The following is a 25,113-nucleotide window of genomic DNA, read 5'->3' on the forward strand; positions in this document are numbered from 1 at the left end:
CCTACAGTAAGTTCTCAGTGACTGCAGAATGTGGCCCAGAAACCCACGAACTTTAGTGCTTTGTGTATTAAAATCTACTGCTTATTTATGAGAGCACCCAAATACTAGTTCCTTACACTTAAAAAATGAGAATAACTCTTGAAGTTACTGTACACTTTTAACTTCAGAAAGCAAAAATGTATATACTGTCTGACCTTTAGCCCATGAAATTAGCAACAATCTTCATTTTTGAATAAGATAAGAAATACAAAAATGAAACCACATTTTAAAACTTTCTCACCTCCCAAATAAGAAATGTGGAATCTTAAAAGAGTTAAACAACTCATTCCTCAGTCTTAAATTGTAGATTCCCCACCACCACCACACAGCTCTATCTTCTGTGTGCATCTGCACCATGCTCTGCTCAGGCATTAAACACCCACTGAAATCATAGGAGGCTTTCTTAATACACAGGAAAGCTTAGCTCAAACTGTTTCACATTTGGAAGCACTTCAATCAGTAAAACCTATATAATATATAATTTTCCAAAATCTGAAATACTTCTCTTATCCACTTTAGGTATAAGATCCATACAACCTGTTCCAGGCATACTGAAAATGCATGGCTAGTCTGTTTTGATCAGATGATTATGAAGTTTAAGACTAGAGAGTTTTACTAGATAATGAACATTGGAAATATAATGAACTTTTGAAATAAAACAGAAATTTGGGGGTGGAAGGGTTGTATTACAGCTAAAAGGCACTTGCTGCTCTTGTAAAGGACTCAGGTTTGGTTTCCAATCCTACAGAGAAGGCCCAGGTTTGGTTACCAGAACCAACACAGTGGCTCACAACCATCCAGGATATCAACTGCTGTTCTCATCTTAGAGAACAGGCACACGTGTGTTATACATACTTACATGGAGACAAAAACACATGTAAAATAAATCTAATCCCCGCAAGTCTTCACGTAGAACCTGCAAATTAACCCTGAGAACCTGACGTTAGTTCTTCGCATACACAAATACACACTGATAGTGTGTGCAGTGTTTTACATCTAAAATACAACACGCAGACAAGATGTTTCCCAGGAGCTATTTTTAATGTCTATGCTAAATAAATAACATTTAAACACATGATAACACTATCCAATATTTATCTAAGTAAAATGTACAGAGGTACATTAACAATTCAAATTCTAAAATCAACCATCTTCATAGGAAAAAAACACCTTGATTAAAATTTTCCAGTTTAATTATACCTCCCTAAAAATTTCATTGTCATATTGGACAAAATATGATCCAAATCACCTTTAAAAATGAAGTATGGCTTACGATTAATCGTTTACCTCGACATTATAAAGTACGCAGCACTTTGTTGTCATTATGCTTTATTCACTGTCTTTAATTCAAAATTCAAGTGAAACCACGGGCAATGCTGACCAAATCCCTCTGTCTCCAACAAAAGTGTTCACATACCACTGAGGCCAATTAACTTCTTGGTTTTGGGTCAATGCAACAAACATGAATAATTCAAGACATAAGGTTTGCAGGGCTTCACCATTCCCTTTATGTCCTAGAAGTTTCTGTGGACAATGTTCCTGATGTGAAGAAATAACAAGAGGCACAAGCGCACCTTCCTGCATTCTTCTGATCAAGCATGCAGAATAAAACTCATGTCCCTTTTATATAAATAAACCTAGGCAACAATATCTTCCTTATTATAACCCCTGCTTCAGGAAATCATAATAAAGAGAAACAAAGTAGCCCCATGTGCAAGTATGACAGTCCAAACTGCTCTACAGTGGGACCACTTCAGAAAGACCCTACTTAACAAGCACCCGAGCTACACCAGCACACAAGCATCCTGCAACTGCCCCGCCCGCCGCATCTACACACCAGCACTCTGCATTCTGCAACCTGACCCAGCAACTGCTAATTTTATTTACAGTGATGACGAGCGCGCTGCATTTGACAGTTACAAGTCTACAGGCTTACTCGTTGGGAGCAGTTGAGTCTTTCCAATAGGATTTTTAGGAGAACCTTTGTACCAGACCCTTTCTTTTTCTGATGGTTTCCGAACAACTCTGTTTTTCATCCCTGGAGAAAAGGCCATATTGTTATTTACAACAAACTTTAATCTCTCATGATTCGTGAGATCATCCAAAGGAAACTTAATGTGGCCATTAGACTTGTTCTCCTGTTTACAAAGTCTGGGAGTCCCAAGAGAAGCACTCAAAGGATCCGGATGTCTCTTCATTTTCGTGAAAGATTTAGAAGTTAACTCAACACTTGATTTATTACAAGACGTAGACTTCTGTGCTTCCAGACCTGACATGATATGTGGAGCAGTGGAACCTTTTGATGTGTTTTGTACACAAGAGGGAAGAGCACTGTCACAGCTCACTGATTTAACGAGAGGAGAAGCTGCGTCACCAAGGATTGCCAACTTCTGCCTCACAGGCTGCCTGCCATACTCCAACAAAGAATTAATTCTTCTGACAGACTGACGGACAGGAGTACGCTGAAATTTAAGAGGTGACTTCACTTTTCCTCTGTTCGGTTCATTCAGAGAAAGTTTATTAAACCACTGTATGTGATCAGAAACCTTCCCGTGCTCTGTCACTTGTAGAGCCCCAGGAGCTGCACTGTCACATTTTTCCACCAGTGACTGTTGCCTCGAAAGTCTCTGGGGCCGAGGTTTCGAAAGGACCACCACACTGCACGTGCTCTCATCTTCCTTGGGAGCTCCAGATGCCCCAGCACTCTCCCCCACATTCTCATTCCCCTGTGATGGAGTGTTTAGCTGGTTCCTTGGGGACTGTGGTTCCTCAGCTGGCTCCTCACCAGGGAATGCTTGCAGGATGAGGAGGTCAGCTTTGGGTGTTTCTGAGTGCAGGCCTTCATATTCCACCTTCATCTGAGTTGAGTAACATTCCTCATCAGCTTCTCTGGCAAACTCTGGGCTTTGATCCGGTGAGAAATTCCGTTCTGAGGGACAGTTCTCTTCCTCCCCAGCAGAGCTCCCATCATGTCCCTTTGACTCACTCACGGTCACATCTCTGAATTCCACTTCTTCCCCCGTATTTGTTACTGATGACTGCTCATGATTTATCACCATATGAAGATCACCCCCAGATTCGGAAAATGCTTTCTGAATCTTCTGCAAGGTCTCGGAGGCCAGGTTCCCTTCATCCCCACTAAGAGAGGTCCCTAGCACACTGCTGTCAGGCTGGCTATGGAAGGTGGAAGGCCTGAGCTCACAGGACACAACTGGTGATTTTTCAACAGTAATGTCAGGCTCCAAAGAAAAGCTCTTCACCTCAAGATTTTGCATTATTGGAGAAGTTCCATTTGCACTCATGTCTTGAAAACTTGAATTACTGGGTTCGGTCCAAGACATCCGGTAACCTGTTCCATCTAGTTGATTTGGAGTTAACAAGTGTTCCTCAGATTTGCTGATCTTTTCTGAGCCTAAAATAAAGCAGTTGATGCTTTTTAATACCTTCATCTTGCCTACTTTTGAAATATATTCCGAACATGTAACAAAGTTACTGAGCATTGTTTCCAGAACACTGAATGTGCTATAATTTAAGGTAAAAACTGTCCAGTGCTGACACTCACAAGCATCCCCCAGCTACTGACAGAAAGCTACACTGCCAAGTCAAATACTTTTCACCATTCAAATGAGAACTTTAAACTTCCAGAACACAAAATAGTATACTTTGTCTTAAAGAAACAGATACAAGAATTTGAGGTTAAATTCTAACAGTATTGTGTAAATGTACCTTTCTTTAGCAATCTTTCATCAATATCTGGGCTAAAAAGCAGGCCTGTCTTTACAGAATCAATCCTACTTTTTAGATTTTGCTGATTCGCTAGTCGTCGACCAACATTTTCATATCTATTGATGACAGAACATCCATCCTGTACAGAAAAGAAAATTTAAAAATGGTCTAGTAAAGGAAATCCAGTTAATTAAACTATTAAGACCAATTAAATATTAAAATCAGTAACTAACTTTCAAAGGCTTATAGAACTGAAAAAAAAAAAAAAAGACTTTGTAACCAACACACACACATTGGCCTGCTGGCGAAATACTTAAATATTAGGTACATTCTGCAAAGTAAAGTGAGAAGAGCATAGCACATTCATTCAGTACTATAAAAAGCATAAGTTCCTGTATTGGCTCTGTGCCGGGGCCTCTTGACAAACTGTGTGCCTGTTGAGTGTGTATGTGCATGGGGGAAGGGCAGTAAAAAATTATTCCTTATAGTATTTACATGCTGAGAATTAGAAAATAGTACATTATACCTCAATATAATACACGGTCAAAAGTGATCTGGAGACTAGAACATTACTGGGATGGTGGGAGTCTAATTTCACACAGACCATGTGGAGCACTTCCTGTTAAGCTGGGGTTTCATTCAGAATGAAAAGTATCATTGGAGGTTTAGAACAGAAAAGCAGTATGACTTAATTTGTTTTTGTAAGGTCTATTCTGGTAGGCGAGTATTGCAGGAAGGGTAGAAGCAGGCACACTTAGATTAACTGCAAGTTATCCAGGAGAAGACAGTTTGGGGACACCTAAGATCAAATGTGCAGGCTTCTCTAACAGACAAGATGTGGCCCCTGAGACTGTCAGTGAGGAAGCAAGCACGTACACAGTCTGGCTGCACAATGGGAATGGGATACGACAGCAGTGAAAAGGGCCTTTGCTGTAGGGACAGCTGCAGCAAGGAACTGTGTGTGTGTGTGTGTGTGTGTGTGTGTGTGTGTGTGTGTGTGAACATTCAAGGAGGGGATCAACAGAAATCAAGAGTTCACTGTCACAACACATGCTCAGCACAATAAAAGTCAAAATACTCCCAAAATCAAATAAAAAACACCAAACCCAGCAAGCAAAGATGGACACGTGCTTATTTAGGAGGGCACTGTAGGCCTGAGAACTTAAATGCAGTATTTTAGACAAACAGTGTTGGCTATTCCATTACAAAAGAGTTTAAAAAGTAACATGAAAGTAAGCAAAACACTGACACCATTGCATACACTAGCAAAATTTTGCTGAAAGGACCCAGATATAGCTGTCTCTTGTGAGACTATGCCGGGGCCTAGCAAACACAGAAGTGGATGCTCACAGTCAGCTATTGGATGGATCACAGGGCCCCCAATGGAGGAGCTAGAGAAAGTANCCAAGGAGCTNAAGGGATCNGCAANCCTATAGGTGGNACAACAATATGAACTAACCAGTACCCCCTGGAGCTTGTGTCTCTAGCTGCATATGTATCAGAAGATGGCCTAGTCGGCCATCAGTGGAAAGAGAGGCCCATTGGTCGTGCAAACTTTATATGCCTCAGTACAGGGGAACGCCAGTGCCAAGAAGTGGGAGTGGGAGGGTGGGGGAGAGTGTGGGGGACTTGTGGGATAGCATTGGAAATGTAAATGAAACAAATACCTAATTTTAAAAAAAAAAGGAAAAAAGAAAAAAATATATATAAAAAAAAAAAGAAAAGAAAGTAAGCAAAAAACCATAAGGGGTCCTGAGCCAAATGCTAGGAGGATACAGTGAAGCCTTTAGCTGACAAAACAACCCTTGACTACTGCTGAAGGCCACTGTGTTTTATTTTGTCTGTTTGAGACAGGGTCTCACCATGTATCCCTGACTCTCTGCATAGATCTGGCTGGTACTGAAGTCACAAAGATCCACTGAACTCTTGATTTCTGCATGTTCCCTTCTTGAATGTTCAGGCAAAACCCATTACACACACACACATACACACACACACTTCCTTGCCGCAGCAGTTCCTCTGTGACGTAAATCCTGAGATTAAAAGGAGTGGACCCCGTCCCTCGGTGACAGCAGTTTCAGTGGAGTTCTCATATTAAAAAAATATTGATGAAGAGGACTGGTGCATGGGTCATTATTTTGGAAGGCAAATGGGTGAGGGTGTAAGTCTACAGTTTTATGTTACTATACTGTGTGTTATGCTAACAAATTAATAAAGCCATAAGCCACTATGATGTTCATGGTGTGAACCTAACTAAGAAAGGCCTAGAACATTATTAGCTAGGCACCCCTCTGTGGGTATCTGTGACAGCATTTCCAGAGATTATTAGAAAAAGAGTTCTGGACTAATGAACGAAGTAATCCATCAATGATTCATAAGCTGATGGCATTGCTAGGAGGGAGTAAACGCGGGACTGGATGAAAGGACCGGTGCTTAAGTTTGGACGGTCAACAGCCCTCTCTGCACTCCTCCTGTTTCTTGCTGCCATGATGTGCAGGGCTCTGTAGCCACATCCTCCCCACCAGGAGGAACTGACCCTTCTGAAAACACCAACCAAAGGCCCCTCCTCTGTGCAGCCTGTCTCAAGAACAAGACACTTACTGAATCTCTGTTCTTCCCCAGACTAAATTTCAGACGGAGAGATCTTCGGGTCTTTTCTTTACGACTGACTTTGGGAGAGAAGCAGCCCGCTTTTCCTGACTCTACCCTAGAGAGTGCAATTGAAAATGTCAGTTTCTGGTATAAGTCACAAACTCTTATAAAATGAAAATTTGACTAAGCCCAAAGAAGTCATATTGCTAATAACTAAATAAAAATTTTTTAAATTACTTAAACTTTAACACTCTCTATATAAATGATTATCTGCACATGACAATTCTTTATCATCCTTAGTCACATACAAATCAAGATCATGAGAATGGATTATGTATAAACCTAACAAATTTAAAAGTACGCCATCAACATAGAGCAGGATTTTTATCAAGGACGGAAGATTCAATTTAGTATATTTTTCCTTCTCTGATGGCATATAATTATAAGGACCTATAATTAGTAAGAACAAACATCAAGACTGAGGGACTTAAAGAATCTGATTAAGCTGTAATTCTTGGTGGAAGGACAGTTCACATACCACTAATCAGCCAGTGAAAACATCACATCCTAGACAGATTACCTGTAAACTTTTTTGCTGGCAATCCTTTTACTTCGCCTTAGTTCTGTACTGACCGAGTGGTTCCCACCCATGGCGATCGGTGAGAGAGAAGTCTGAGATGACCCGTCAGGACTGGTATCCAAGTGAACTATAGGAAGTACAGGTAAAACATCACATACTTTCTTTGCAAAAGTGCAGCACACAGATTTAAATCCCACTTCTACCATCCAAGAAGCAACAAAAAGTACAATTTCTGGTTAGAGGGTTCAGGTATCAATAACTGGCCAAAAAACAAAGTATTAACCTCCTATTTAAAAGTTACCAATTAAGGGTTAGATTAACCCTAATCTTATAGTAGTTATTCTTTAAATACTCAGCAACAAAGGAGGGATAAACCCTGCCAAACTTTGAAGAGCAAGCTATGGAGAAAGAGTAGAACTTGCCTATCACTTATTAAATGGACTCAAGGAATACAGTTCCTTGATGAACATAAATATTACTGCCAAGGATTATTAGATGTGGGAAGGATATCCATTAATGTTATAATAAAACCCATTATGCATAATATATGCTAGTAAAAAGTAAAAAAACTAAATTATTGACAAATTTGAGTGTCAGCTTTCAGGATACAACTGCTAGCCAAACACCTACAAGTATAATTTACCAATAACTTTTGTCAAACAAACAAAATCTAGTAATCCAAAGCCATGCCTAACCCATTCATCTCTGTCATGATCCAAGCAAGTAATTCATGTTTAAAACAGTGTTCAGTCTCATTACTCAGTGTTATCTAATCTGAATAGATAGAACCATGTAATTTGTTATAGAAAAATAAATAATGGAGACATGTAAATTAGACTTATATCCTAATTATACCCAGTATACTTCCAATGAACAGTCAATTCATTAGTTATTGATTAAAAATATCCACAAAGTATCCAAAAAGGTATTCATGGGTTTGTTTAGTCATGAAAATAGTGATCTTAGTGACTTCTTCATGCATGGGCCAAAGAACATTTTAATGGCCAATAACACATTCCATGTGACTTAGTCATCTTGAAAATATATGGTCACAAGAAACAGTCAGAATAGGCAGTATAGTATAAATTAATCACACACAAAATTACAAGTAGGTAGTAGTACATGAACTGTAAATTAATATCTTTATACAGTGAGAGAAAAAGAGGGTCTTTTAAAACTCAAATGTAGAAAACAACCTGTCTTCAGACTTACAAATATTTTACTGATTAGTGAATAAGTAAGTGGACCAAAAGAAGAATGATGAATTAATAGTAACTGAATTACTACTGAACATTTCATAAAGACAACTCAAACTAAGCTCGAAATAACACAAAAATCTTTCCCCTTTCCACTTGGGGAGCAGCTGACAAAAAAACTACAATTCCCATCAGCCACTGAGAAGTCTTCCAAGCAGGATAGGCTTTTACGTATCATACAAGTATAAAGCTTCTTTAAGAGTTCATTTAAGTCTCCAACCTCAGCACCACAGCTATAGTTGTCATCTTTCTTGTGCTTCTAGTTTAATGAGCCCTGCATAACCTGTGAGGTTTCCCTTCTGGAAAACCACAATTTGCTATTCTGTTCAATTTAAGCAAAGTATGAACTTTCAAAAAGAAAAAAGGAAATAAGACCTTTGGGAAGAATTCATAAGTCAGCTATTGTGCTCAAAATGAAACATTCAATGGTGCTTAAAAAAAACTATTAAAATCTAAAAGTCTCAGATTTTGATTAAATGTGAAATAGGGTACCCCTAGGCTTCAGGATTCACTTTACTTTTGGTTGGTAAGATTCATAGGTAATAGGAACCAACCATATCCTGTGTATGCTAAATGAGTAAACTAAATCCAAGATTCTGGCAACAAAAATGTGTGCTCAATACCTAATACGATTTCCAATTTCACTGAAATGAAGAAATGACAAATGTCTGAAACAATTTAAGTCAATTACCTTGACCCATGTTTAAGAGCTTGTGTAAAACCTACTTGAGTGACACTCGAAAAATTTCTGACCTCAGCTCAACTGAAGATAACAGTCGAGTCCTACCTATGAGGACCCAGCTTATCCAGTCACATAAAACCTGAGCAGCAGTGCCATCCGCAGAAGCCCAGAGGCCTAGGGATTTACCATAACAATGTAACTTTCGGCTCCTTTGGGTGGCGTTAGTAGTTATTTGCTGAGAACCAGACCTCACGTTAATGTTTACACCCTAATGATAAGCATTCTCCTTGTTACCTGATACTGGTGTAGAATTGCTGCTGAAGAAGTGACTTGGCAACAGCTCAAAGTTCAAGTTGTGCTTGATGGACTTTCTTTTCTTACTCGAGAAAGCTTGAGAAGACTCTCCTGGCAGTTTACGCTTAACACTCGGTGTGAGAATCAATGGTGATACAGAGGCCTGAGCTGAAAACCACACAGAAAGGACTTGCTTCTCCATACACATGTTAACATACCAAAGCTTTAATATCTTATAAGCACTATTACTTAGATGTTAACACAACTGAGAGATAACATTTCTATGATCCACTATTACTTAGCTACCTTAACATTCTGCAATTAATTAAAATAAAAATAGCAAAGTTACAAAGAGGCAAGATCCTTTTTTTTCTTTATTGCTTGAGGTGGGATCTGCCTATGTAGCCCAGACAGGACTTGAACATGAGACTCTTCTGCCTCATTCTCCCAAGTGCTAGTGCTAAAGGCACAAGCAACCATACTGAGCTTGGCAAAGCTCTTAAAAAGTAACATAAATTAAACAGAGTAATGAACAGATGAAATAATATCAATATAGAAAAGAAAACTATATTCAAAGATAAAACTAACTCTTGTCACTTGCTTCTCATAAGTGAGCACTGACTAAGTCATTTCACTGGAAACAGAGCATGCTGTCTTTGATTGGTCAAATATATTTACTTACTCACAAGCAAACTGGTACACATTATTAGAATACAGAATATATAACTTTCTTATTCTAACATAAAGTGAGGTTTAGCCATGTCCAAATGCTCTAAATTATAAGCAATTGAAAATCATGATTAAAATTATTTTTAAAAATAACATAGACATTGTTCCATAGTTACAATTTTGAGTTCATTGCACTCAATATAACTAAATACATCATAATGTACTATGCACAGTACAATATTTTTAAGGAAATATTACTGGGATTAGATTATTAGGCAATTATCTGATAGTTAAGTAATTATAATAATTGTCCTTTACAGAGCACTAAAGACATTTTCATTTAAATATTTATCACAAACACCTACCTGTCCTATCTTGTTGAGGTGTAATAGAGGGTGTTCTGCTAGATTTAAGTTTATTTAGAGCTCCATTCACAAAATCTGAAATGCAAGGCATATAAGTAACATCAGCAATCAAAATGTAATATAACATGCCTTGTACCAATTAAAAAAGATGACCCATGTCTAAGACTTGTAGCAGGAAGTTTTATAGGTTAAACTGTGTTCTTATCTGCCCTACAGATTTCAAAGCCTAGCTGACACTTATAGATTCACTTCTAGAACCATGATTTCTAAGTCATTCATTTTGTGTCCTTTGACACAGTAGCCCTATGAAAATAAGAGAAGTAATAAAAAGAACTTACAAAAGTAGCAAAGAAAGAACATAAGAAATCAGTAACTAAGCCAAAAGATTCCAAAAAAAATGATCCTCAAATGGAAATGGATAAGTGGCCTACTCAGTAGATAAAGTACATGCTATTCAAGTGTGAAGACCTATGCTCATATCTCAAGAACCCACATTAAAGCTGGGTATGGCAGTATGAATATGGAGTCTCGGTGTTCCTTTGGGGAGACTAGGAGGCAGAGATAGTAGAATCCCTGAAAGCTCATAGGACAACTAGCCTGGAGTGCACAGCAGTAAACAGAGATCCCATCTCAAAACTCAGGACAGACATCCAAGGTTGTCCTGATGGCCCTTTGTACCCATGCATGTGAACATGTTTGAGGCCAAGCAGAACAGGTGAAGCCAAGGAAAGCCAAATTGAATCACTTCAAGTGGAGAGAAGTTTCGAGTGATTACGGTCCAGTGAACCTTCTGTTAAAGATTTAGCACTTAATATTGTATTATCACTTGAACTAATACACCCACCAGCTAATGCTGATGTTTGCACTTTAGATAAAAGCCAATCTCAGCACCATCCTAAAATGAGAGCACAATTACCTCCAACACTCTGTCTTCTTTTTCTCTTACATTCACCAGGAGTTTCAAAGTCTCCTTCAAAGCCTTCCAGGGATGGAGTAGTACAGAGTCCATCAATACCTAACATGGCTGGTATCTTTTCCAGGATAAAATCTGGCACTCGTCCTAAATCAAAATGTTCATAAGCAATTATTCCTTCCTTCCTTCCTTCCTTTCCCACGCCAGAGCACAGGTACTAGTATTGACTTTCTAACAGCTGTCTTCATAGTCCACATGGAGGCGGCAGGATCGCCCTCATCTAAACAAACCCCACTACTAGACAATGCAGCTACCTCTTACCAATGTCTGATGCACAGTCAATAAAAGTCTGCACTACTGCTGCCTGCAGACGTAGCTTCTTCTCTGTGTTGGCAGACATCTTCTCATGGCCTTCACTTGTCTGAAGAAGATTTGGTGCAAATATTACTGCAAGATTGCTGCTGTCCATTTTATTCTCACTTGCCCTGATGACAAAAGACTTTTTTAAATGACAAAAAAGATAAGACTCCAGGAAGTTAAAATAACAAGCTGAGTACATTTACTTTGCCTGTTACCTGAAAGGAAAACAGCCCTGTCTATCCACCCACATGCCTGGCCTGAAGGAGGGAGGGAGGAAGGAAGGAAGGAAGGAACACAAAGGGAAAGGCTTGAGTGTGAGTCTGTCTGATGTGCAGGCCTGAGTGCCAACCCCAGCACTCAAGTTCACATAGAGACTACTAATCAGAACACACTTTTTCTTTCACACAGATTAAGTCTGTTTATCTGACTTTTAGAGCCACATATAGAAAACAAAGCACTAGAAGATATCAATTATAAACAAGTAGGTTCACTAACTGCAATAAGAGGAAAATTAAGAAACACAAGACATATTTTGAAAAGCACAGCAATGAGAATCCATCCAATGGACAATGCCATTAAGCCATCAAATAATGAAGAGTCTAATGAGACAAAATATTAAATCACCCAGTATATTGTTTCTTAAATTACACAGGGTATATTTCCTATTGTAAAGTCATTAATTTCTTTCATTCCAAATTAAATTAACTATTGAGAACATCTTTAGACAACAAACTCATTTAAGGCTTTTAACTACCACTTACCTAAGAGAAACACTCTTAAGAAAGTTAAAGAAGTATCTTAATGTATCAACTGTAGGATTTGCCATAAGACACGACAGCAACAATGTAGCTTTATTCCTCTCCTCTGCTCCTAACTGCTGAGCTTTGAAAAGTGCTTCATGCAGATCAGCTGGGAGGACAGGCTCTGGCAATTCCCGGAAGAACTGCTTAAGCAGGCCTGCAACATCACACGGAAGTGCAGAAGACAGGCAAGCTTCACCTTGATCCAGTTTACTCTAAAACAGATGCAAGAATCTTGAGCCTTCTAAATAAAATCTTAAGAATATATTAAATACAGTAATGGTTATCATATCTAATTAAGAACTCTGGTTTAAAATTCTAGTTCTTTCTAGAAGGCTAAAAATAATGAAGTTTTCTTTTCATATAGTATTCTATAAGAATGAAGAACACAATCTGAATACATACTGTATTTTTAAAGCATAGATAAATTAACTTAAAATTTTTTTAGAAAAATATTCCAATTGTAAAAATCAAATCAGGAAATGGTACTACTGAAAGAGTATAATTCAAAACTGTGCCTACCTTTAGTGCCTTTAGACGAATAACAGACCCCGACTTCCTAAAAAGCCCTTCTGTATGAATATGCTCTTTTAAAGATGTGCATGCATCAACAAGAAAGCTGAAAGAGAAACCATGTTCTTTCAAGGGTCTGGTTACACACCACAATAACCCCATTCTACTGCTAAAATACACAAGCAGGTCATTATGCCTTCTCAGCTCCCATGCACAAAATCCTCTTGATCCTTCTAATAAAATATTATCTAGTTGTTCTCGCTTCCTAACTTTTCCTCTAAGGTCTACAGCTTTACACATGACAGTGTCAATGTGTGCCACATATAGCAAGGCTCCAGGGACAGAACTGACTACGGGTGGTAGGGGAATGAAGAAAAGTCAGACACAGAGAACTAGCTGAGGTCTGGTGGACTGGGCTCCTTGATAAAGAGACCACAGCCCACTTAAGCTCAATGTGTTTATTACATAGACTTAAACAAAGAGGTGGGGTTATTGCATACTGCAGAATAAGCAGGCAAGTTACTTCATACAGGAAAAAAGAAGCTGGGTTTACAATATTCAGCTAGATCAAGAAAGCAATCTTGATCTAACTGCTAATCTCTTTAGGAGCAGTCTTTAAAGAATATCAGTCTTCACTCCAGGTGGGGTGGAAGGTTATGGTGGACATTTTTTAATACACTGCCAACACTTGCCCTCAGTCCCCAAAGAAGGCTTTGTCATCTCCTCCTGAGCCTCATTCTGTGGAGAAAGTGTTTGTTTCCATTCAATCCTCCATGGCTATGAAGCTCTGGGGCTGTTGACATGACTGTGCCCATAAGCAGCACGCATTCACTCGGACCACAGTTAGGGCTTTTTCTGTTTGACACAGGTGTCCTATCAAGTCTATGTTCTTTCTGCCTCTCCATAACTCAAGCCTTGCCTTGCTTATCAATTCCCTTCAAAACCTAACTCAGACACATTCATCCTCACTGCTCCTAACAGCTTTCTCCAAGGATACCAATGCCCTTCGACTCACCAAATCAACCAAATCACCAGATCAACGTGAACCCACTGTCTCCTCACACATCCAACCACCCCCTGCTCTAAAGTGTCCTTTCCACTATCCCTCTGGCTGTCCTGCTATCTCCCTGAATTACTGGTTCTCAGGCTCCTTCTAGGTGTCTCTTCTTGATGTCTACATATGCAATGACTTGAGCTTTGTTCTCCTTTTTTGAAGACGAAGTTTCATGTAGGCCTAATTGGGGCTTCACACTTTGCTGTGAACTGCAATTCCTCCAGCCTCCAAGAGTTGGCATTACAAATATTAGCCACCATGCCTACCTGGCTCAGGGCTTGCTCTATCCACTGTCTCTCCACAGTGGTGACCTGGTAGAGCATACATACCTAGCATCCTTTTTCCCCCCAAAAGCAACATCAAGCTTTTTTCATTCTAATATTTTCCTTTGGAAAAACAGAATCCTTCCCTGTCCTTATAATCATTCTCATGTTAAGGGGTGAAGGTTCAATTTTACCTACAAACTAATCTCAACCAATTCGAACTTTAAATTCAACAGCCAGCACCAAAAAATTAGAAAGTACACCATCTGCAAGCAGTGACATAGCTGTACTGACAGTGATTAGATATCAGCCCTAGGAACAGGGTGACTGGTGGCTGGGTTTGTGTTTATTTCCAGGCAGCCAAGAGATGACAAGAGCTTCACCCATTCCTCCTGGGTCTAAGACTGTGTCACTGTTATAGCAGCAGGAGTATGTGTTGGTGCCACAGCACCCACACTGGAAGCCAGAGAACAAGTCTGTGAAGCTGCCTTCTCCTTTCACCTTTATACACGGGTTTGGCAGCAGGCTTATGCTGCCAGCACCTTTACCCACTAAGTCATCTTTTAGCCCCATAATAACAGGCAACACTCAGAGAGGAAATAATGTGGTTGTAAGCAAATGTACGCCTCAGCTATTTTGAAACTATTTTTCAAACCAGTTTGAGATATTCTCTCCATTTTGAAGTCAGCTTACCTTGGAATGTGTCCAAATTCTGGAACGACTGAATGAGGCAAGGAATTAAAGGGAACTCCAAATACCTTACCCTAAAATGACAAACTTGGTTATTCATAAACTCAGGCATGAAGGAAAATCTTTAACATTAGGCAAATAAAGATCTTAGGAATGAAAACGTTAATAAACTACAAGCTATCAATCAACCAATACAGAACAATTAACTGAAGTACATTTACTTGCAAGTAACTCCAAGACATTATGCTAGATGTTTTGAATAAAAAGACACCAAGATTAAAACACTGCCTTCAAATACTCTAGCGTATTCAGCCAGTCATTGACCTCATTAGTGCTTAGACCAGATTTATCCCAAATATTAACCCTTCCCTATGCGACACATTTCTTCAGTGACCTTATTTTTACTTTTCTCTAGTCATCCTACAAATACCAATTTACACAAAAGACCAAGTCAGCTGGTAAATCAAACAGTAACTCCTGAGTTCCTGCCGCATCTGAACACTTGTTAAAATGCATCAGATGTGGGTATTTGAGACCTTGATTTTTACCTTTTCCACGCTGTACAGCAAAGTGCTTTGCAGCTATGTCCTGAGGTACACAAGACCAAGATTGCAACATTTAAGGCAATTTTCATTTAGCTACCTCCAGACTCACTTTTTAAGAATATACATTCATAGTTCAACACCAAGGATTCCCAAAGTACTCTCCAGGTTTTGGTGCTTTTTGCCACTGTGCTCCTACTATGAATTTCTTACATGTCACTAATTACAAAGCTGTGGCTTTACAATGGATTGAAAAAGTCAAGCCTGTTGTATATGTCTGCACACTCAAAATTAAGTCAGTGCACCTAACTCCTGCTGGTTTAGTTGAGATGCACCAGCTCTCCAGATTGCTTGCTACTCAGGTCCTTCTGCTGGAGAACACTGTTAGGCACTGCTGATTCAACCCAGTAATGAAATTTTACTGTCCTGTCTCTAGCGATTGCCTTGTTTTGACAAATATTCTAAGCAAAATGACCACCAAGTCAAGAACACTTAAACATTAGTTCCCCTGGGCAAGACTGCCGGCTTTCAAATGCTGGCTTTGTCTAACTTTTAGCTGTGCAGTCTTGATCAAGCCATTTAACATTCTCTGTCGCTTATATCTGAGTCTGGATCTTATGTCACTGAGTTATAGGAAATCTGCATCTCATTAGATTGTCACTAGCATTCAAAGATGAGTTTATACCATACAACTGTTAATTAGGACATGGATAACTATCATAGTTGGAAAGGAGGCAAGCGAAAGGTACTGTGTCAGGCTTACCTACAGAACTTACCAGGAATTACCACTTTATAGAACAGAGATGGAAGCTTAGTGAGCATAAACAAGCAGTCCACATTCATAGTTAACTGCAAAGCGCAAGTCAAACTCATGCCTGTCTCTAAAGGCAAGGGTCGGGATTTGTTTGTTAAGGAATGAAAGAAAAACAGCAAATACCCATTTTTAAGGTTGTGGAAAGCCAGTTTTACCAACAGAAGTATCGACCGTAATTTTTAACCATAAACAAACATTAAGTCAGTGTGGTGGCACACCTTTCTAATCGCAATACGAGGGAGGGGGAAATTGGAGGATCAAGAGCTCCAGCCAGCCTCAGTTAGTGAGTTCAAGGTCAGCCTGGACTACATAATACAAAATTATGGAAACTTTTTGTCTTCAAGTACTACAAAGTGCTAGTAATAAATTACTCACATTTCTTTGTTTTGTTTTGTTTGAGACGGGATTTCTCTGTATAGCCTTGGCCTGGTACTCACTCCCTAGACCAGGCTGGCTTTTGCCCTCCCAAGTGCTGGAATTAAAGGAGTGTGCTACCACCCAGCTCCTGTTTACTTTAAAATGACTTATTCAGTTTTTCACAAAGTCTCAGAGATAAGATCTCAACCCAAACCTCTTGACCTCTACCACTAAATCAAAAAAACAGCTTATTGGGTCAGTGACAGTTAGACGAGTGGAGCGTTTGTTGCTAAGCCTGACAACCTGAGTTTGATCTCCAAGGTCCACAAACAGGAGAGAATTCATGCAAGTTGTCCTTCTGACCACAGATGCATGGCATGGCGTGGTATGGGTCCACCAGTGCACACACACAAAAGTAACTGGGGAGCAGGGGGTGGAGGTGAGGATCCTGAGACTTTAGCAAAAGTGAGTGATTAAAACAACACAAAACAAAAAACTTCTACCAACTCTGGTTTCTCAATTTGCTTGTTAAAAACCAGCTTTGTTTTGTCAAGGACAAATGTTGATGTTGGGTGGGTAATGTCTACTCTGCTAAAGAGATCAGAAAGTGCGAAAATGTCGGGCAGCAGGCCTCTTCTTAAATTGCTGAATACACAAGGATCCTATAAAGCCTATTTCTAAACTTGGCCTGACTGTCTCCCTAATGATTCGTTTGAAATGCCCTGACTGCCCACCCCAGCCTGACAGGATAGTGTGTTCCCCTCCCCCCACATACTGCTTGTTTAAACACGGCAGATTACCAGATCGGTGGCACAGTATTTAAGTAGGGAGCCTGGTATCCCATTCCTAGCACTGTAAAACAAAACAAAAACCCACGGCAATATAGGGAGGCACGTCTGGTCATCTCCACCGAGACTGCATTCTAACCACGTGTCTTTCTTTTTCAGAATAAAATGGGTGTGCCCTTGTCCCGACTCGTTGTAACTTACCTTTATTTCCGTAGCTGCAGTTTCGTGTCTCCTGCGATCGCACTGACCGCGGCCACCCTTGACCTTAATGCCATAGACAGCTCGAAGCTGCTGCAGCAGGGCCAATCTGACCAGTCTCTGATCCCACATCCCGAACACGTCGCCTATTCTCCGAGGCCGACTTCGGGTCCTGACTTTCTTTACCACCAACCAACTCTTCCACTTTCCAAACGCCCTCAGGCTCGCTCGGCTCCGCTGCCTTCCAGCCACCTCGGGCACTCTTCCTCCACTTTCCCTCGATCCACTTACACAGACCTTCTTCTCTCGCGCCTCACTTCACTCTTGTTTCACTTCCACCAGCCTTCTTTCCGGGTCGCTCAGCCCTGTCAGTTACTTCCACAAACTTCCCCCTTTCCTCTGACTCTTCCGTTTCCCCAGACTAACGCCTGCTGCCAGTTTCTCGCTTCCGGACACTTCCACTTATCCTCTTCCCCGCAGGGTGGCCTTCCCCGCTCTGATTTCTTGAGATGGAAACGCACCCTTAAGCTACTCCCTCCAGCCGGGCCAGCCGGCTGCTCAGGGATCCCCAGTCCCGGTCCCTGCCCGGGCTGGTCCCCGCCGTCACCCCGTCTCACACGCAGCCTTTCCCCTAGCCCATCAGCCTTGCCTGTGGCCCCGGCCTGCTAAAGCTTAGTGACTCGGCTCCGCCAGCGCCCCACCTTCTCGGCACACATCAGACCGAACGCGACCGCACCTGAGCAGTAGCTCAAATGCCAGCGCCAAACAGCGCTCCGCATCTGATTGGCCCGCTCCTGTTTTCAAAATGAGGACCCTTTGGGGTGGCCAGGAGCTGCCTGTTTAAAAGGTTCCGGCAAAGCCGAAAGCACAGCGAGCGTTGAGATCAGGCTTAAGAAATGTGAAGAGAGTGAGTTCCTCTTTCTCTTTGCCTATTTCTTTGGAAGAAAAATGTCAAAAGCGTGTTCAAATATATTTGCTTTGCTCTTCGGACAATATACTTCGGGGATCCGAATAGACAGCTCATAACCTCCCCCCACTTCCGCCCTTTTCATTTCTCAACTAAAGCTAAAGATCCCGTCAGAGAGAAAACCGATTCTACGGAAGGCGGGAGGAATCAAGTTTAGTTATGAATCACAAACGCCGTTTGTTGTTGTTGTTGTTGTTGTTGTTTTGTTTTGTTTTGTTTGTTTTGTTTTTGAGACCCGGACCCAAGGTCTTAGAAGGGAATTGGAACTGTGAGCCATTGGTCCTTCTTTGGGAGACTGGTGGTATTATTACATTTTCTTACATAAGGTAATTAAGCCCAACAAAGATGACTTGTCACGAGAGAGTAGTGGAGGAATACGTAGCAGTAGGAGGCGGCTGCAGCAATAGTTTACCTCTGTGGGACTTGGTTAAAGGACCAGAAGTCCTGTTACCCATTGCCATTGCCATTACTAAAACCTCAGCTGTCTGATTTAAATGCATGACATCACCTTCTCTTGTTTCCCAGAGCTGCCTTTCCTTTTCCAAACACCAATAATCCAACTCTCTCTCTCTCTCTCTCTCTCTCTCTCTCTCTCTCTCTCTCTCTCTCTCTCTCTCTCTCTCTCTCTCTCTCTCTCTCTCTCTCTCTCTCTCTCTCTCTCTCTCTCTCGTGTGTGTGTGTGTGTGTGTGTGTGTGTGTGTGTCTGTGAGAGAGAGAGAGAGAATGTGTATGCATTCAGTCATAACTTTAAAAATAACTTATCTTGTGTATATCCTTCTCTAGGCCACGTTGTTCTGGTTCTTCAATGGCTAAGAATTCCTTTTAAGGTGCTTAGGTTAGCTTTTGAATATTAAGTAGTGCTTTCTATTTACATCCATGTATGTATGCGCTGGATAGTTTTTATGTCACCTTGACACAAGCTAAAATTATCTGAAGGGAGGAAACCTCAAGTGAGAAAATGCCACACGTTCCAGCTGTAGGGCATTTTCTTACTAAGTAATTGATGGGGAAGACCCATCACATTGTGAGTGGTGCCATTCATGGGCAAGTGGTTTTCGGTTTTGTAAGAAATCAGTCTGAGAAGGCTATAATGGGTAAATCAGGAAGTAGCACTCCTCCATGGCCTCTGCATCAGTTCTTGCTTTCAGGTTCCTGTCCTGTTTGAGTTCCTTTCCTGGCTTCCTTCAATGATGGACAGTGATGTGAATATATAACGCTAAATATCTCTTTCTTCACCATGTTGCTTTTGGTCAGTGCTTCATCACACTGATAGTAACTGTAATTGGGAACAGAAGTTGGTCCCAGGGAGTAGGGTATTATTGTGACAGGCCTGGCCATGCTGTTATAGGAATATGGTAGGCGTTAGGACTTTGGACTAGAAAGGTAGTTGAACATTTGAAATGGATATTACTGGGTCTCCTTATTGAGAACATGGAACACAATGGTGCTAAGAGCAATGTAGATGATGATAGCCCAGCCCAAGAGGTTTCAGAGAATCAGAAGTGTTTCCGGGTATTTGAACACACTGTGAACCCCAAGATTGTGAACTAGAAAAACCTTGTGGTGTGGCTCAGCCCTAGCACACACCTTTAATCCAGAGCTAAATAAAGTCAACCCTAGGTCAAGAGGCAGAGCAAGCAAGCAGCTAACAGGGAGTGAAGTTAAGTAAACAGAAAGTAGGGTCTCTGCTTGTGGACGTTGTACATCGTGGTGCGGAGCCTAGTGCGCACCACGATGTACAACGTCCACAAGCAGAGTGCTGGAATTAAAGGCGTGCGCCACCACGCCCGGCTATTGAGTTGAAAGGTACACCATGGAGAAAGAGAAAAGGCTTTTTCCTTTTGGTATGNCTGTCCTGGAACTCACTCTGTAGACCAGGCTGGCCTCGAACTCAGAAATCCACCTGCCTCTGCCTCCCGAGTGCTGGAATTAAAGGCGTGCGCCACCACGCCCGGCTATTGAGTTGAAAGGTACACCATGGAGAAAGAGAAAAGGCTTTTTCCTTTTGGTATGTCCCTGAGTAGGATGGTCAGCTAGGTGTGTTCTCTGCCATTCTGATCTAGTAGGTTTTTTGGCTCCTGAGTCTTCATTTAGTAAAACAGGATGATTGAAATTTTGTTTTTAAAACAACAAAAAATATTATGACATTTTGTGGAAGGATGTATCTGCTTTCTGCCCTTCTCAAAAAAAAAAAAAAAATCTGCCCAAGGATAAAAGGTTTGGATTAGTGGCATTGACCAAAAAGACTGCAAGACAACTTAGTATTGATTGTGTTGTGTGTTTATTAGTGGTCACTCGTATGCAGATATATAATGAAAAGGAACAAGCTGGACAAGGGGAAGTGCAAAATATACAGTTTGAGAGGAAAAGAGAGTGTACTGGAGCTAAGTCTAGTGCTCCAGGTGATAAAATGTTTAAAGAAAGCCTGGTGGTAAATAGAATAAAGGAAGTAGTGACTTTAAGGAAAGGTCCCACCCAGATAAACTTTGAACTTGTGAATAGGAATTAAACAAAAGCAAAGGAACACTTCAATAACAGAAAGTTTATGCAAATGTAATGGAAGAAGGGGTACACAGGGCTTCTTAACTTTAGGCATATCATTCTGGCTTTAGAATCAAGGATGCGAGACAGGAGTTATGGAATAACTAAGGAAAGTCACTGAGGCCAGGCATATGTGGAGGATGTCTCTACATGGATGCCTAGAGAGGCCATTGTGTGAAGCTGTTGATGTCATCTGAATTGTGTTGGAAATTCCAACATGTTGGAGATGTCAGAGTTGTGGGAGACCTGTCAAGGAGAGCTGCAGAGCAGGTGTGGAACCAGCCCAAGAGAGAGAACAAAGTGCTGCGCGGCTGCTGTCATTCCACAAAACTGAAAGGAGTTGGAGAGCCGAAGAGTGCTTTGATATCAGGCTTAGAGACTTAGTATTTGGAGTTTGTCCTGCTAGGTTTTGGTCTTGCTTTGGCTTAACCCTTTCAGGCATTGGCTGGTTTGCATAGGGTGACTACCTTTGGCCTAGTCCCTCACTCTGCCTGCCCTTATGTTTTTTTTCTCAGCATTGTTTGGTCAGCCAGCTTCCTTATCTCTGACTCTGCACTTGGCCTGCTAGTATAGTTTGAAAAGTCCCTTCAGAGGGGGAAGGGGCTGAGTGGTCTTGAATTTATTTTGGATTCTATAAGTCTCAGAAGAGACTTTTAACTCTCTCCTTTAACAAAAGCAAAGGAACACTTCAATAACAGAAAGTTTATGCAAATGTAATGGAAGAAGGGGTACACAGGGCCCCTTTTGAACTCTTTAAACACTGTTGAGATGGATAGACTATGGGAACTTTTGAAGTTGAATTGAATACATTTTTGCATTATGATATGGCTACAAGCCTGTGGAGCAGGGAGTGGGATGTTGTGACTTGAATAAGAATGGCCTCCATAGACTCATATATTTGAATTCTTTTTTTTGGGGGGGGGTGTTCAAGACAGGGTTTCTCTGTGTAGCCTTGGCAGTCCTGGAACTCACTTTGTAGACCAGGCTGGCCTCGAACTCAGAAATCCGCCTGCCTCTGCCTCCCAAGTGCTGGGATTAAAGGCGTGTGCCACCACTGCCGGGCATATATTTGAATGCTTAGTTACCCGGGAGTGGCATTGTTTGAAAGGATTAGAAGGATTAGGAGGTGTTGCCTTGTTGGAGGAAGTGTGTCACTAGGAGTAGATTTTGAGGTTACAAAAGCCCATGCCAAACATACAGTCTCTTCTCTGTTTAAGGATGATGATGTAGTTCTCAGCTACTGCTCCAGCATGTACGTGCATGCTACCATGCTTCCTGAGATTATGATAATGGACTAAACCTCTAAAACCATGAGCAAGCCCCAAATAAATTCTTTCTCTTATAATAGTTGCCTTGGTCATGTTATCTCTTCACAGCAATAGAACAATGATTAACATAATGTGTGTGTGTGTGTGTGTGTGTGTGTGTGTGTGTAACAATAATAATTGAAGGAAAAGAGGTCATGAAGGTAAGAGGTAGTAGGGGGACATGGGGCCAGTTGGAGCAGGAAGAGGGAAGATGGGGGATGATAATGTAAAAATAGTATTCATGTATAATATTCTCAAAAAATTAAAAATTTACATAAGAAAAAGGTAGGGAAATAAATGTGACCAGAATGTATTATACACATATGTCAAATTTTCAAGGAATAAATTAATTTTTCAAAAGTGAGGGTGAAGTGGCTGAGTGGGAACAGCATTAAAGACGAACTCCTGGAGAAAGCTATAAATTTTTAATCAGAAGCTGCATTAAAGAGAAAACGGAATCTATTCCCTGTCTTCGTGCTTCAATCATAACTCTAAAACATAACTTACGTTGTGTATATCCTTTTCAAGTTCACATTTTTTTCTTGTTTCAGATGGCTCAGAATTTCTTTTAAGACTCTCAGATCAGCTCTTGAATAATAAGAAATGTTTTCTATTTATGTTGAACTCCAGTTTTAAAGCTGAACTCTTTAAAATTGTAACTCTTCTTATAATGAAAATAATGGTAATGAATTATATTTATATAGATACATATCTGTTTTATACACAGATGTTCACATATAGAAAACAGAATAACAATGACAGATTAAATGACTCAACGAGAGCAACAGTATAGAATTGCTCAGATATGAGCGATGAATAAATGATGGTTAAGTTTGTCACAACTAGCCTTATAACTTGATACAACCTAGAATCACCTGGGTAAGGGTCTCAATGAAGAAAGATTTACATGGGCTTGATCTACAGGTATGTCTGTGGGGCAATTAAATTAATTGATTTGGGAAACCCAGCCTACTATGAGTGGCATCATTCCCTAGATAGGGAGTCCTGAATTTTATATTATTTTATTTTTTAGAGATTTATTTATTTATTATATGTAAGTACACTGTAGCTGTCTTCAGACACCCCAGAAGAGGGCATCAGATCTCATTACGGATGGTTGTAAGCCACCATGTGGTTGCCAGGATTTGAATTCAGGACCTTCATAAGAGCAGTCAGTGCTCTTAAACGCTGAGCCGTTGCTCCAGCCCTGAGTCCTGAATTTTATGGGTGTAGAAATTAAGCTGAAGCCGGGCGTGGTGGTGCATGCCTTTAATCCCAGCACTTGGGAGGCAGAGGCAGGAGGATTTCTGAGTTTGAGGCCAGCCTGGTCTACAAAGTGAGTTCCAGGACAGCCAGGGCTACACAGAGAAACCCTGACTCAAAAAAACCAAAAAGAAAAAAAAAATAAGCTGAGTACAAGCAAACAAGTAGTAAGCATGTCCACAGTCATTTCTCTCTGCTTTGACTGTGGGCGTGATGTTATTAGCTGTTTGAAGTTCCAGCCTCGACTTCCCTATGATGGACTATAGCGTGGCATTGTACACTAAAATAAACTTCTCTCTTCCTTAATTTGTTTTTTTGTCAGGGTATTTTATCACAGCAACAGAAATAAAACAAGGACAGAAATTGGTACTGTGAAAGGGGAAGAGGACTGCTGTGATAGACTTGACCATGTGGCTTTTATGGTTTGTGGTGATCTGAATAAAAATGGCCCCTCATGGTCCCATAGGGAGTATCCCTATTAGGAGGTATGGCCCTGCTGGAATTAGTATAGCTTTGTTGGAGAATTATGTCACTGGGGGTAGGCTTTGAGGTCTCAGATGCTCACTCAAGCCATGTGTCTCCTTCTCTTCCTGCTGCCTGCCAGTCTGAATAAAGAGCTCTCAGCTACCTCTCCAGAACCATGCCTGCCTACATGCTGCCAGCCATAATGATAATGAACTAAGCTTCTAAACTGTAATCCAGCCCCAGTTAAATATTTTCTTATAAGAGTTGCCATGGTCATGATGTCTCTTCACAGCAATAGAAAGCCTAACTAAGACATGCTTTGAACTATTTTTGTGGGAAGAATGTAGAAGCATTTGGTACATTGGGCTAGAAAACCCATTGGATATGGAAGCAGAGGCTAATGGGAGATTTTAGTAGGAGCCTCCATAGCAATAATGCTGAGTTAAATATGGACAGTCGCAGCACAGCTCATGAAGTTTTAGAAAGGAATAAAGACTCTACCAGGGAAAGGTATAAGAGCTATTTCTGTGATTTTTTGGCTAAGAATGTGTGTGTTCTGATGAGACTAGGGCTGAAGAAGCAGCTGTAGTTTTTTAAAGGATCAGCATCACTAAAGTGAAAACTCCTGTGGTTCATTGGAACAGTGGGAAAGTATTCCCTTGGAGTCAGCACACAAAGGAAGACACAACTTCGGTCCAATTTGGGTTGGCTATATGTTCAGCTCCTAACAGAACCTAGAGATGTCCATATCATCCATGTGGTGCTGTTTTGACAGCATGAGAGAACAAGAGGTTATGGAGAGTGGGTGAGATTGGTACCATGTGACAGGACTAGAGGCCCTCTGCAGAAGCCCCCAAGAAGACATTTAATGGGGCTGTGAAGGTAAGGTTTCAGTTTCAGGGCGGATTCCAGGATCTATAGTTGACAGGACCATGGGGTGTCTACCAAGAGAGGTGGAGGTATGTGGTACAATAGTCTAAACCTGAGAGAGAAGTTGTGTGTGTGCAGCAGATGACAGGGATGACTTAGCCCTTTGGAGCCAGGAAAATTACACTGTGAGCTCCAGATGATGGGC

General features: G+C 40.8%; 1 protein-coding gene across 1 annotated transcript; it reads right to left on the reverse strand.

The window, feature by feature from the left end:
- Positions 1-1,070: 1,070 nt before the first annotated feature.
- Positions 1,071-18,259, reverse strand: Arhgap11a (Rho GTPase activating protein 11A). Its single transcript, XM_021151837.2, has 12 exons — positions 17,499-18,259; positions 14,800-14,870; positions 12,799-12,895; positions 12,238-12,491; positions 11,438-11,601; positions 11,120-11,263; positions 10,204-10,278; positions 9,170-9,337; positions 6,938-7,064; positions 6,367-6,472; positions 3,766-3,904; positions 1,071-3,451 (listed from the first exon to the last, which is right to left on the reverse strand). Exons 1-12 carry the CDS (start codon positions 17,625-17,627, stop codon positions 1,956-1,958), a joined length of 2,970 nt encoding a protein of 989 aa, XP_021007496.1. The 5' UTR covers positions 17,628-18,259; the 3' UTR covers positions 1,071-1,955.
- Positions 18,260-25,113: the final 6,854 nt, after the last annotated feature.

Source organism: Mus caroli, chromosome 2 (genome assembly GCF_900094665.2).
Source record: "Mus caroli chromosome 2, CAROLI_EIJ_v1.1, whole genome shotgun sequence".
NCBI lineage: Eukaryota > Metazoa > Chordata > Mammalia > Rodentia > Muridae > Mus > Mus caroli.

What these genes read in the sequence shown, in the direction of transcription:
- Arhgap11a (XM_021151837.2), bottom strand. Translation starts at nt 17,627, where the DNA reads ATGTGGGATCAGAGACTGGTCAGATTGGCCCTGCTGCAGCAGCTTCGA. An exon ending in GAATTTGGACACATTCCAAG is followed by an intron (nt 12,896 to 14,799) that starts GTAAGCTGACTT and finishes TTTCTCTTTCAG; the next exon opens with CTTTCTTGTTGATGCATGCA. An exon ending in TTCGTCTAAAGGCACTAAAG is followed by an intron (nt 12,492 to 12,798) that starts GTAGGCACAGTT and finishes CATCTGTTTTAG; the next exon opens with AGTAAACTGGATCAAGGTGA.